Here is a 14,830-nt window from a genome sequence, read left to right as displayed (position 1 = left end):
GGTCCCACAAGTCTTTTACCCCTTAAGCTTTTAAGACCACAAGTTTCAAAAGTCTTTCTACTTTTTTTTAAACTCCGTGTCGAGTCAAACTAACTCATCTAAATTGAAATGGATGGAGTAGAAAATAAGACATAACTCCTTTTAGGAGTTGCAAATAGAGATATTAAATCAAGATTCAATTTTGAGAAAGATAGTCAACAGATCAGATTGTTGTGTACTTTTTGGTATTTAGTATTGGTATTTGATTTAACTCCAAAAAGTCATAAAACAAATCCAGTAACATGAATAGAAAAGCTAATGGTGCAGCTACATCACATGAGTGTTAATTGCTGATACATTTTCAAAAGTTATTCTTGATTCTGCACTATTTTGTGAAATTTGTTCATGTGTTTCTATATGTTTACCACGTCAAACTGTGCTCATGTAGAATAACCATGAGAATTTATGGTAGAATGACATCATATAATATATACAGAGCCTCTTGAATTGCTCAAAGTAGTGGAATTTGGTTTGCAGATAATGATCAAATGATAAGTAGGGGCAAAGAACTAATTTAGCAGTGTTAACCAGACGGGCTGGTACGGGCCGGACACAACAAACAAAAAAACGTCCGGTTATTGTTCCGGGCTAGTTAGTGAATTGGGATTTTTCGGGTTTTGGTGTGCCCGTCCGGGTTCGGGCTTAACATGTTCGGACCGAGCTAGCTCAATTTTATTTTTTTTAAGTATATTTTATTTTTCTTATTCAATGTTATTGATACTTGTGTTTGCAAACTTTTAAGGCTTAGAATTAAACTTTAACCTTTAAATTTTAAGTTTTATATTTGAAATTTGAATTTTAAAATTGAAATTAAGTGGCTACATAAAATTATTTAATAAGACCAATAAGCAAGGATCAAACTTCAAATACTTTCATTTCTTATTTACATTGCATAATAATACTTCAAATTAACATGTCTTATAAACTAACACATTAAACTTAAATAAGTCTATCAAATTCAAAATAACCCAAATTGTCTCAAACCAACTTAAATACAAATTCTTGGAGGACGCACAAGACAACCCTTGATATGCCTCCTTAAACCAGATGTGCCCTCCCAATTTCGATGAACATTAAAGACTCGACCACAGTTCTTGCACTCTACTTTGCGAACTTCTTCATTTTCTTCTACCACCAAGTGTTCCCAAATATGTGAATGCACTCTACAAGCACGAGGCATGATTTAACTTGAACCTAACAAAAATGGTAACCACACTTAACTTGATAATTGTAATTTTGTAGTGGCTACCTTAAATAATTGATAAAACTTGAAATATTAATTAATTGAGAACTTGAGAGCAATAAGCAATTCAATAATCAAAAGGGAATTGAGAGAGAATTAGAGTAGAAGAAGAGAGCAAATTGTAAACAAAATGAAGAAGTGGGGGGGCTATTTATAGTTATTAAAAGACTAATAATATAATTTATCAATTATTAGGGGATAGAGGGGCTATTTTAGTAAGGGGATAGGCCGAAATGGCTAAAAGTGCAAACAATCGTCGTTGCCCAACGGTCATTTTTTATTTTGACCGTTGACAACGATCAGAATTTTTAAAAAAAATCACAACATAAACAGGGTTGGACCGGGCTGGAAGGGTTAGCGGGCTAACCGGGTTCCGGTGCACCGGTAGCCAAAAAATATTCGTTCAAGCCCGGCTCCCCCCATCCCTCACCCAACCCATCCCACCCCTAACGTACCGGGTCAAACCGGGCTATAATTGGGCTGACCCAGCCCGATTAACAGGCTTAATTTCAGGCTTGAAGAGTCTCTATTCATGTCAAAACAGACATCATATATACCAGGTGCAAATTAAACTTTACCAAAATCAATTCAAGCTAAAAATCCTACAAGTGGAAATAAGGGCTCAAAATAAACAGCTGATGCAAAACTTGATCCTCATTCAAGAGGAAGGCTAGTCAAGGAAGGTTAGTGAAAGATAGATCAAAGTCAAAAGACACACCTTCACGAATGAAGGAGATCATCAAGATTCTGTTTGTTCAAATTATAGCCTAAATTATAGCCTGTTTGGCCAAGCTTCTCAAGAGGCCAAAAGTGCTTTTTTTTTTTTTTTAAAAGCACTTTTTTTTTTAACTTGAGGTGTTTGGCCAAGCTTTTTTGGGAAAAACGTATTTTAGGAAGAAGCAGAAAAAAGTAGTTTCTTCCCAAAAGCAGAAGCAGTTTTGACTTTTTTTCTTACCAAAATTACCCTTAACATAATATGTATATACCAAAATAACCGGTAAACCTAATACTTAGAATATTAATGTATAAATATTTCTTATTATTTTTAGGATAGCTTTCTAATATATAGTGACTTTAGGGGTGAATGTTTTTATATTTGTTGAAAGATTTTTAATATATTTAACTTATATTAAAAGAATTAAGTACTTTAAAATTTTATTTTCATATTTTACTTAAATAAAATAAAAAGATTTAATTATTGCATGTAATAACAAATTTTTAAGATTATTTATTTACTTATAATATTAACTATTAAGTAAATCTATTTATGTCCTTATTCGTAATTTAAGCACTTTTTGAAAAGTTTGGCCAAAGACGAATTATTGCTCAAAAGTGTTTTTCAGAGTGATTAGTCAAACACAAAATGTTTCTCTCCAAAAGTACTTTTTTCAAAAGCACTTATCAAAATAAGTTATTTCTCCCGCTTGGCCAAACATGCTATTAAAGTAATACACTGAGCAGTTCATATTGGCCGAGTAATCAACTTTTTAAATTAAAGATTCTGCATCTTCAGACTGTTGACATTTTACACCATTGTCTAGCTACAAGTGCTTAATTTCAATTTAACAGTGTCATTGTCGAGTGAGTAATTACTGTTTTCCCTGAGAAGTTAATTACTATGTTTTATGATCCGTTTGACCTTTAGCATCAATAAATAGCCAAACTTTCATGGCAGTTGAAATTGTTGGTTAGTACTCATTCTTGAGTCTTTGTGTTTAATGTTTGTTATACCTTTATTTAGACCCATCTATCCGTGCTCTAGTCATATATAGATGCACTCCAGCATAAGGGAATTATTTAATGTCATGTCAGTATAGACTTAGCCATATCATCATAATGCAGGATACAACCACTTACTCAGTTACGTTGTTGCACCTCACAACTCAACGTTCATGTCCTGCAACTTCTTGTCACCAACATGGATCTTGTGCTTCAAGTACTTGATAGGAGAACCTGAATCATGATCACAAATTAAGATTGAAGCAGAGAGAAAGGGTTAATGAAGCATCCACAAAGAGAAAAAGACATCAATATCTAAAATGATATTTCTAGGTCTTTAGTATACTGCTTGTGTATGGGGGCAACATATCAAAAATGATTCCATGACTATTTGGGAACTACTAAATGGATTAGATACAGACGTTATTTCATCGATTTATCAAACTTATCAACCCTAATGTTGTCAATACTCCATAGGCCACCTTTTACCTACATTTAGCAAAGCAAACCCAGCATCGCTAAACTTGCCAAGGTAGTACCATGAGCAGACATTTTAAATCCTATTTCTGCAGTTAATCATAACATGGTAGCATTATTTACAAAGTCCTATATTTTCTAGCATTCCCATGTTTGCTCCATATAGAATTACTATGCCTCAATTCCATGTTATTTAACATTTCATCAGGCAGATCAAATGTCTACTTCCAACAATAGAGTAGAATCTCATTCTTTTGCTGAAGAGGGGACAATTTGTCTGTCTGCTACATGCCTCAACCGCTAAAGGTTGTAAAACAACTAACAAGCTAGTTGCAAAAGACAATCACAAAATGGATTATAGCTCTTCATCCCTGAATAGGCAATTGAAAGTCATTATAAATATCAAAATTCAATATTGACATGATACTCGTATCAAGAAAGACAATTAGAACACAGAAAAGCCATCAGAAGTGAAAAAGGATTAGAGCTTTAAATTAAAATAGCATATCCTTGATTAACATAGAAGAGCCATGTCAGTATTAGAACTACGGATTCCTTCAAGATCAAAATTGATAAGAAAAAAAGCAACTATAAATACCAAAAGTCGACTATAAGGGCAATGCCTGCTTAAGACTTGAAGATACAAGGAATCAGCTGAAGCTTAGGTGATGCCCTGCTGAATACTCCTAATTGATTATTATTCTTATGCTCTTATCTTACTCTTTGCCGGCCCATCTTTCATTTTTTTCCCAACCTCACTAGTCTTCTTTCCATCTTTCAAAGACAACTTACTCTTCTTCTGTTTCTCAGCACTTTTCAACTTCTTGGCCTTCTTTTCACCATTCAACTCACTCAGAAGTTTCTCAGCATTTTTCATCTTTTTGGCTTTCTTCTCAGCAGTTTTCCTCGTTCTTTGCTTTCTCAACTCCATCATCCTCGATATCTTCATCACTGTTGTCCTCTTCTGCATCATTGCCAAAATATCTACCAACATCATAATCACTCTCCAATTCATCTACACCAATGTCAAAATCCATATACCTAACTTCATGAATCCTCCCTTTATTCTTCTTCCCCGACCTCTCATCAGCTTTCTTTTCACTCTCCTTAACCTCAACCAAACCACCACTCACTTCTTCTTCGGCTTGTTTCTCTTTAAACCCCTCAATCTTGAGCTTGATATCAGGCAAAGCTTGATACAAAGGCAATGCAAGAGAATCAGAAAGCCTCAAGTGCAAGCTCCTCACACCACTCCATTTCTTGGGAACAACCTGAACAACACCCTTTATTGCTTCCACCACATTCTCCACAATCTGCTCACTCTCCATTGAAACCTTACCAGCCCTCATCACACAACAAGTCCCACTCCTCAAGTAAAACAACCCGGACCCACAAGCCCTCTCCACTTGCTCCTTCCAATTCTTGTGTGTCAAATCCAATGGCAAAGGCAACATCTTTTTCTTGAAAAATTGCTTCCCTAAAAGCTTAGGAAGCAAATGAACAATCCTCCTATCGACCAAGAAAAGGTCGTGAGAATCACAAAGCTTTCTTTTTGATTCAAAGGGTTTGTAGTTAGTTTTAAGCTTCGACAGCTTAATGACTTTGCTGATGGATATGTTTTGGGATTTGATCATCTTTTTTGCGGCGTCCGAAGTGAGTTTGGAATTGGGTCTGTCGTCGATGATGAGACAGAGCTCGGAGGAGGAAGGATCGTGAATAGGGTTAGGGAAAGGGATTCTGAAAGCGTTGGTACGAGGCTTTTGTGGGATTTTCTTGAGAGTGAGGTTGAGGTAGATGAAGTCGTCTTGTGGGAGCAGTTGGACTTTCTGTATTTTGGACTGCGATTCTTTCCATTTGAGGAGGGCTCTCACTGCCTTCTCTACGGTGGCACGGCCGACCTTAGCGGCGGAGGGTGGCGGAGACTCCATTGGAGAGGACTGGAGAGGAGACCGTTGGCGTTAGGATGTTTAGGTCAAGCAGCTCAAACATGCATTTCAAACTTTTTATTTTTTAACATAAACTAGACCTAACTAACATTATTTTGTTATTATTATTATATTATTATTTATTTATTATTATTACTATTACTACAATTAAAATAATTATATTATTTTAATACCTTATCACGAGAGCTATTTTTAGTTCAATCAACAATACTTTCCTTACAAATGCTTCTCTTTATTAAATTGTATTAATTTTACTCCTATTTGTGAAATATTTAATCGAATGATTTGCATATTAGTAGCATGCTCCTTTTTTGTCTGTAATTATTATCTAAGAAAACAAATTTTATGTGATTAATTCATAATTACTCTATTTAAGCATTAGAAAATTATTAGTATTTGTATATGTCAAATGATTTATTTACCTACATAATATTATTATCTAATATGGCTATTAGAATATTTTATTTCAAATGGAAAGCCCGAGTAAATTCATGGAAGAAAGAGACCAGCAATTCAAGCCCAAATCTTCCCTCTACAAAATATCCTATTTAAAATAAATCCTTCTATTATTTGTACGCAATACCATGACGTAGTAGCTGTCAATATATTAAGAAGGCTAAATACATACGGAGACACTTAAAATTGGTACGATTTTTTATTTAAACATCTGAACTTAGGGATGTTCCTGATGAGTATGTACATTACACAAACTTTGTTCCAATTAGACACTCTTTTGACAATTAGTGAAACTTATCAAGTGTGTGCAATACACTCGATGCTGGCGTGGCAAATGACGAATAAAATGAGGACATATATCTTTTTTTTTGAGTTAAAAAAAGAGAGAGGAAAAACTATGTTAAATCTATTTAATAAATAAAATAAAAATAACATTGTAAAAAAGAAAAGAAAAATTTAATTTGCACCCAATCAGGAAAGAACACATTTACAAATAAACGAGACATTGGTATTTTGGAAATCATTGTTCTTGGTGTTTTTCGCTATCTTCGTGTGTATTCTTGTTCTAACCACGATTTTAATCGAAATTTTTAAGAGAAACTCCTCCAAATTTGTTATAACTTCAACTAAAGATTCCACACGACACCCCGAAGAAAACCCCAACATTAATTTCTCAAACTTTCATCAAATCAAGTAACCCATATTAAACCTTCAAGCTTTTTAAAGACCTCATTAATGATGTTTTGATTTGGAATGAAGAACTCAGACTCATTTCAATTTTAATCAATAGGGATGATTGTTGGTTCAAACTTTCGAGTTAAATCAATAGTGGAGGCACAACAATGATGAAAATGGAGGAGGTAATGATGGAAATGGTGGTGGAGAGAAAGAAGAGGAAGAAAATAAATAAAATAAAATAAAAACTGTTTTTTGGGCTCTTCACGCGCCTTAATATACGTGCTCATCAGGAACACCATTAAGTTCACGTGTCTAAATGAACAATCGTGTCAACTTTAAGTGTCTCCGTATATATTCACTCTATTAAGAATATTGTTCTAATGACTCCTCTGTTTATATGTTTGTAAAAAAAATATCATTATTTTGTTATTGCACTTATGTGTTTACTAGATAGGCTCTGCCAGTGCAAAAGGAATCCGGAACTTAAATGTGGGCTTTTTAGACTCGAATGACCTAAAGGAGTGGGAAAACAAATATTGTGACCAACTATATATATAGTGCCCTTTAAAAGGGCGTTATATATTAAGTTGATTAGACTGGCAGGCATATCGCCTTAATAAACTGCGCTATACCTCTTCAAATAAATGTCCCTTCCATTTTCCCCGTTAGAGAAGCAAAACAAAACCACCACCACCACCCCACCACCAATTTTTAAATAAAACCAGCGGTCCCCCCTTCCATTAACGACCCAAAAGAACTCGAGTGAACCCCACCCGTCCCACAAAAAGTAAAGATTATTGGTTTCACATCCTAGCTAACTCTTCTCTCGTTATGGGTTGCTCGTTTCAGATTCAAATCTTCAACTTTTCAAAAAATATAAATCGAGGTATTTCGATTTAGTTTTTGTCCAAACTCGTATAAAAAATGCATATTAGTTGTTTTAAATGTGTTCTATGTTGTTTTGTATTTTTTTGTGTTTAAACTGGTATGTTATTTTTATCCGGATTAAGATATTAGTGTGCTAAAAAAATATGTAAAAATTGAGAAATTATTATTATTTGTTAAAAAAATGTTAATAAGTTACTTTTTACTGTTGTATATGTATTTTCGTGAATTTTTTGTGATTAAATGTATTTGTTGTTTTTATCTGGTTTAGATTATTTATTTTCTTAAAGACTAGTAATATAGTGCCCTTTTAGCGTAGTAAAATCTAGTGCCTTTTAGCGTAGTATCCCTGTAGTTATTGAAATTAATCACTTAAGTATTTCTTATACCCAAAAATACGTTAAAATAGCTGATAGATCAAACACAAACTCTGTCCAATTCTAGTCAACGATCGTAAGAAAATAACATGAGAAAACAACAATATTTTTCGGATATCTTGGTGCTATTGGGCCTCAAGATATCGAGCCCGGAACCCATTTGTGAATATTTAATAATTAAATCTTGTATAATTATAAAAAATTAATTATTTAATTTTATTATAGTAAAAAATAAGTGGGTAACAAACAAACGTATAAAATAAAATATGTAAAATAATAAAACTATATATAAATTAATAAAACTAACACATACAAGAATTCAGGATATCTTGGTACTACTAGGCCTCAAATATTGAGCATGTAACCCGTATGTGAATACTTAATAATTAAATATTGCATAATTATAAAAATTAAGTATTTTATTTACAAACAAACATATAAAATAATAAAACTAATATGTAAAATAATAAAACTAACACGTACAAGAATTCAGGATATCTTGGTGCTACTTGGCCTCAAATATCGAGCCTAAACCCCATATGTGAATAGTTAATAATTAAATATTGTATAATTATAAAAATTAAGTTTTTTATTTACAAACAAACATATAAAATAATAAAACTAACATGTAAAATAATAAAACTAAAACATATAAGAATTCAGGATATCTTGGTGTTATTTGGCCTCAAATATCGAGCTTGGAACCCATATGTGAATACTTAATAATTAAATCTTGTATAATTATAAAAAAATAATTATTTAATTTACAAACAAACATATAAAAAAATAAAACTAACATGTAAAATAATAAAACTAACACATATAAGAATTTAGGATATCTTGGTGCTATTTGGCCTCAAATATCGAGCCTGGAACCCATATGTGAATAGTTAATAATTAAATATTGTATAATTATAAAAATTAATTATGTAATTTACAAACAAACATATAAAATTATAAAACTAACATGTAAAATAATAAAACTAACACATACAAGAATTCAGGATATCTTGGTGCTACTGGGTCTCAAATATCGAGCCTTGAACCATATGTGAATACTTAATAATTAAATCTTGTATAATTATAAAAATTAATTATTTAATTTACAAACAAACATATAAAATTATAAAACTAACATGTAATTAATGTTGTTTAATTTACAATAGACGACATGGAGGTTCCGCCTATTCATCCCAGACCTTATAACGATGAGCTAATGTCGTTACAGGGAGATCATAGGTCCTCCCACATATGGGAGGGAGAGGTACTAGCCCAGACTCTCCGCGTCAGGAGAGTGGACGACATGTGGAACTTTCTGAAGGGCAAAGTTCTCTATCCCCGTGTAGTCAGATGCCTGCAGGATACGGGCTTCTATAGGATTTTGGAGATCGTGCGGCTGCAACTCGATTGGTCTTTGATCACGGCCTTGATAGAGCGGTGGCAACCAGAGACGCACACATTCCAACTGCCCATTGGCAAGGCCACCATCACATTGCAGGACGTGGAGGTTATATATGGGTTGTCCGTTGATGGACACCTCGTTGCTCTGTCGCAGACCTTGAGAGTGCTGACAGGTGGGCAGTACCAAGATATGATGCAACAACTCACTAGTTTCCGGCCACAGGAGGAGACTGCACTGGCTGGGGCCAGTCGTCTACAACTGACGACTATCCGAGACCATGTAGAGGTATTGCACCCTGACATCACAGGCGATACACTGGAGCTGCATATTCACCGGTACACGAGGTTGTTGTTGCTCCTTATGTTTGGAGGGGTCTTGTTCCCGAACACTTTGGGGAACCTAGTCAGCTTGAGATTTCTTGATCATCTTGAGCAACTAGATGATTTACCCCAGTACAGCTGGGGTGCTACTGTTCTCGCCTACTTGTACAGGCAGATGTGCCAGGCGACCATGGGCACCCAGCATGACGTTGCTGGATTTTTGCCGTTGCTACAGGTGAAAACATATTTGAATACTCTATTCATTATAACATACCCAGTAAAAATATATCTTAAATTTTACGTCCATTTTGTATGTTAGGTTTGGGTCTGGGAGAAGTTCATGCAGTTGCAGCCACCTCTACCACCATTAGCTCCGGATGTACCACCTTCGTTTCTCCCTCTAGCTAGGAGGTGGGTTCTTCGGCGGGGATATGGACGAGAGTATGAGGCTCGACATAATCTCCCCTTGTGCAGGAATTTGTTGGATTTGCTGGAGGGTGCACCGGTAAATGTATACCTAAGTTTACTTGGCCTGGCTTCACATGTGTTACATATACTCACATTTTTTGTTGTTACTTAATAGTTCATCTGGACACCATACAGCGACGCGCTTATTGCTCGGCCGGCCGACTTATTTGGAGCTCTTCCATCCCGTTGATGTGCCTTGATATTGTGGAGCATCATGCCACCGAGCGGGTACTTAGCCAGTTTGGCCGTCCGCAGCTTGTACCGCCACCGCCCACCTGGCACACCACACATTTCCAGCGGGATGATCGTTCTAGGGTGGACTAGGCATATGTGGCATGGCTAGAGGCGCAGATCGATACTTGGGACCGACGACTTGACCTGATCCCCCCCCCCTATTTACCTCGCCGGACGGATACTAAGCATGATTATATGGGCTGGTACCGCGGCGTTACCCGAATTTTCGTCGGGAATCCCATTCATCACGCTGGCGGTCGGTACGTTCCATACGCCGGGAGGCACGATGCACTAGTATGTTATTTGGTATCCTTACTTATAACTGTAACCTAGCGTTCTGTAATTTATATTTTACATGTTGTGTAGGCTATTGGCCTACATTTGTTCCACCAATTGGGACGGTAGATACAGCAGCTTGTCGGCGAGGGAGCGGCCACTTTGCACGAGTATGGCCGGCAGGTTACAGAGTTGGCTGCCCGAAAATTGCGGCGAGCCTGAGAGGATGAGCGCTTAGGACATGACCCTGCTTATGTGGCACCAGAGCAGTACCATCGAGGTATGGCTATCCCACGGGGTACTGCCAGGTCCCCAGCAAGGAGGCGTTGAGGCACCTGTTGAGGATGTTGTAGCTGATCAGCCGGGTGACTTCCATGAGCCAGACTACCATCACAACAACATGCCGTCATACAACCTTCAGCTTGAGCTCACTCTAGGGACTTCACGGGTGACCCCGTCAGATACATTATTGATCATGGGCATGAGAATTACACAAGAAGATTGGGATTAGTACTTTCCAGGATCATTGACCGTTGCTGATGATCGGCCGACCGAGATGTGGATAGTGGGTGCCGGCTGAGTTATGGCTCCTCATCGAGGGGTGTTGGGGATCTTTCAGAGACGCAGGTATGTTTGTATTACTATTAAATTTAAATTTGTTTTTATCTCATTGATTAGCCATAAATATCTTTATGTTTTTCTTATTAAGGCTTCATCATTGCCCCGCCACGAAGGCCACTTTGTGCGATGATGACCTGGCTGCAACGAATGATTATATTCAGGAGCCCGACGAGACCATGGTGAGACAATTTAAATTTTTGTGACTTAACATGTACATTACTAATATATATTTTCATATACTGAGCTGACTTATTCTACTGTAGGTTACTGCTGGACCGACGGCCCCTTCTACCGAGCCTGCCAGCACTACTAACGATCATGCTACAGCGCATCCTGCAATAAAGAGGCGACATGATGAGGATGATCCTGATAGCGTAGTCGGGCAGGATGGGATGCGCCTCAGGTCAGCAACTGTGTTGAAGCACACAGGCCGTGGGACGCATTGATTTCTTTTTTGTATTTTATGTAAATATTATTTTATGTAAATAATAACAACAATTTTTATTTTTTACATTATATGCGCATTATGTTTTTATTTTTCCGGTTCTTCGTTATTTTAATACTACAACACAAACACAAATATAGCAACTTAATATAATTTAAATTCAGTACAACTAATGAAAATACATGACATGGAAAATATAAAGATAAAATACTACACTCAACACATACATGTCATTGTTTAGTCACTACCGCCTAGTATTCTCTGCTCCAACCACTTTAATTTCTCTTCCAGCCTATTTTTTTCTTCTTCCGCCTCTTTTAGTTTCTCCTGCAATGCCGCAATTTCTCGTTTCATTTCAGACTCACGGCGTTGGTATTCACAGTTCATATCCCAAATATACTGCAAAGATCATTTGTAGCATTCCTGCTTAATGGGGTCATCAAGCCATACCTCAAAATTGCAATAATTTTCGTCATTGCCTCCAACCTTGTTTACACACATCCAGTATTCACACCCAACATGACCATCGGACCAACAATCGTTCACCATACAACGTTTGCCACAATAGCACATTGGTACATAATTGCGTTCAGACATTTGTTAATGAAAAAAAAAACCTGCTTTTATGAAAAGTTTTTCTATTTGTTTTGGTTAAGCGCAGATAATAACTAAAATGCGCTAGTTATTTATAGGCAAGGCAACGCACATAACGTAGTATTTAACCGTACTATGCTTCGCGTGTTAAAGATTCTTTCGGGTATAATACAACTTTTACAGGCGGGCAACTTTTCAGGTCGACAAGACAACACACATAACATAGTATTTAACTGCGATATGCTTCGCGTGTTAAGGATTCTTTCGGGTACAATACAGCTTTTGCAGGCGGGCAGCTTTTCAGGCCGACAAGACAACACACATAACATAGTATTTACCCGCGCTATCCTATTACATACGGGACTAGGACTATATATATATATATATATATATATATATATATATATATATATATATATATATATATATATTCACATAATTATCAAACATCTTCCTCCTCCGACAATGTAGTTTTCTAATAACTTTAGATTGAAATTCGAAAGTCAACGTAATAAGTTTGGTTTTTTAATCCAATACTATTTATGATAACATGAACGGGAGGGAGAAATTCATTAATTTACTCCACTGATAATGTTAAATATCAATAAGATTTAACAACAATAGAAACATAATTTTATTTGATACATTTTGCAAGATAAATAAGTACATACACTTATTACAACCACATTACGAAAACAAAACACTACGTGTATCCTTGATAGTTGGGCACATTATATGAACTTCTACTAGGAGCTGGATTACCACCGACACCCAAACCAGATGAAGGACATTTTCGACGGTCGTGTCCTATTTGTGAGCATATACCACATTTGCGTGCATAAACGGTATCACCAATATCCATTTGGTTACGTATACGCGTTCTTCTTTGGATCTGTCGCTGACACAAAAACTCCTTGTTACACACCATTTTAATTGGTTCCGGCGGCCAATAATGCTCAGCGCCCACTGGCTGTAACTGCCCACGATAGGTGTTTAAGTATGCAACAACACTATATTATTTATCAATGTAGTTGGTTGGCCCTAAACATGTATGTTGAAAGCACTTGATGGCATGTGAGCACGTCATGTGGTAGATGGACCATTTCCCATAGGAGCATAACCTTCTAGATTCATTTATGGTGTGTACATTATTCCCCCGATTTTGATGGATAGTGGTGCGAACTTCAAAAATATTTCGGTCGTGATCATACTGTAAAAATGAATGCCAATGTGCTCGCCACCTGTATTCTCAAATCTTTTCATTGGTAGTTGCATAAATTCAACACCTTTTTTCCATCAATGACGTTGCAACTGCAGCCCGTTTAACAAACTTCTCCGCCATCTGCTTGAATGACATTCGCAGCATGACAGTGACATGCAATCCTCGTGAAGACTTCAATAACACATTGAAAGACTGTGACACATTTGTAGTCAGAATTTCCCATCTTCTGCCACCATCCGCATGCAAAGTCCACTTTTCAGGCTTATGTCACATCAACCAACGATAGGCTGCCTCGTCTTCCTGCCTGATAGATTCCATGTGCCTCCAAAATTTATGCTCTTGGTGATCTATTGCAGCCATCCACATTAAATCATGCAAATTCTTGTTGGGATGTGCCTTCTGGAAATTGGCTTTCAAGTGCCTCACACAGTAATGGTGGTAGGCATACGGTTCTTACCATGCATGCAAATTCTCTATAGAACTTATAATACCACCATACCGATCAGATATTAGACAAATACCTGAACGTTGTTTGACAACGTGCTCTTTCAAGTGGTTCAAAAACAGTGTCCACGTCTCTTGGATTTCATGAGCACAAATAGCAAAAGCTAAAGGAAATATACTTCCATTAGCATCTACTGCAACGACGATCAACAACTTAATATCATACTTTCCATAGACATGAGTGCCGTCTATGGATATTACCGGGCGGCAATGCAAAAAATCATCAATTGCTGGTTTAAATGCCAAGAACACGTATTTGAATATATATTCTCGTATTCCCGGACTCCGCTCAACTTTCCATTCAACAACGGTCCCGGGGTTAAAGTGTTGCAATGCGGCCATGTACTTGGGTAGAGCTGCAAATGACTTATCCCAGTTACCATAAACAATTTCAAATGCACGTTTGCACCCGAGAAATGCCTTTATTTTAGTAATGGTACAGCCATATTCTTGGTGGACGAATATAATGCACTCTTTGATCGTGTACCTTATGGACACTTCAATGTGTGGAATCAGGACAAGAGAAATCAAGTCAACATCCAAGTTGGAGTGATTCCCCTTGAATGTGTCCATTTCACAATTGTGGGTGCTAATGTATTTAACCAATTTCCACATACTTGTTTTCTTCTTGCTCGCACGCAACATCAAATGACAACCCGTAAACCATCTACGGCAAACAACCTTGTATACATCCAGAGTTGACTCCCATACCGTCATCTCACGACACTATTTTATGCTGTACATTTTTGCCGCCTTACTAGGCGCGTTTTATCAGGAAAAAGCATGCCATTTGCTAGTACTGTTGGTCTAGACTCATCCCACATTGCATTCCAAATTTCGTCAGTATCCCTTGTGAGGGCATCCACATCGGGCATATTTGGAAAATGATCAAGGTAGGGAATCTCCCTTGAATAAAATGACACT

The 14,830-nt window shown here is 36.6% G+C and overlaps 2 protein-coding genes across 4 annotated transcripts; both read right to left on the bottom strand.

Annotated features, from left to right (window-relative positions):
• Positions 1-889: 889 nt before the first annotated feature.
• On the bottom strand, positions 890-5,468 carry LOC104115255 (uncharacterized). 3 transcript variants are annotated; one of them, XM_033661037.2, is made up of 3 exons: positions 4,077-5,468; positions 3,140-3,235; positions 890-1,233 (listed from the first exon to the last, which is right to left on the bottom strand). In XM_033661037.2, the coding sequence occupies exon 1, from the start codon at positions 5,404-5,406 to the stop codon at positions 4,372-4,374; it is 1,035 nt and encodes a 344-aa protein (XP_033516928.1). In that variant the 5' UTR covers positions 5,407-5,468; the 3' UTR covers positions 890-1,233; positions 3,140-3,235; positions 4,077-4,371. The 3 variants fall into 3 exon arrangements, with proteins under 3 accessions (XP_033516928.1, XP_070043377.1, XP_070043376.1); XM_070187276.1 differs by having other exon boundaries at positions 4,102-5,468; XM_070187275.1 differs by having other exon boundaries at positions 3,140-5,468.
• Positions 5,469-13,459: 7,991 nt separating this feature from the next.
• LOC138900392 (uncharacterized) lies at positions 13,460-14,623 on the bottom strand. The gene is made up of 2 exons (XM_070187130.1): positions 13,902-14,623; positions 13,460-13,628 (listed from the first exon to the last, which is right to left on the bottom strand). The coding sequence occupies exons 1-2, from the start codon at positions 14,621-14,623 to the stop codon at positions 13,460-13,462; spliced, it is 891 nt and encodes a 296-aa protein (XP_070043231.1).
• Positions 14,624-14,830: the final 207 nt, after the last annotated feature.

This window comes from Nicotiana tomentosiformis, chromosome 10 (genome assembly GCF_000390325.3).
Source record: "Nicotiana tomentosiformis chromosome 10, ASM39032v3, whole genome shotgun sequence".
Taxonomy (NCBI): domain Eukaryota; kingdom Viridiplantae; phylum Streptophyta; class Magnoliopsida; order Solanales; family Solanaceae; genus Nicotiana; species Nicotiana tomentosiformis.
Note: the sequence above shows the minus strand (reverse complement) of the source record. Positions and strands in the feature narration are given on the sequence as shown.

Excerpts from the sequence above, each read along its gene's own strand:
- LOC104115255 (XM_070187275.1), bottom strand. The coding sequence starts at position 5,406 with ATGGAGTCTCCGCCACCCTCCGCCGCTAAGGTCGGCCGTGCCACCGTA.
- LOC138900392 (XM_070187130.1), bottom strand. The coding sequence starts at position 14,623 with ATGACGGTATGGGAGTCAACTCTGGATGTATACAAGGTTGTTTGCCGT. Across the intron at positions 13,629-13,901 it reads ATTTGTCTAATATCTGATCG|AAGATGGGAAATTCTGACTA; the intron begins GTATGGTGGTAT and ends GGATGGTGGCAG.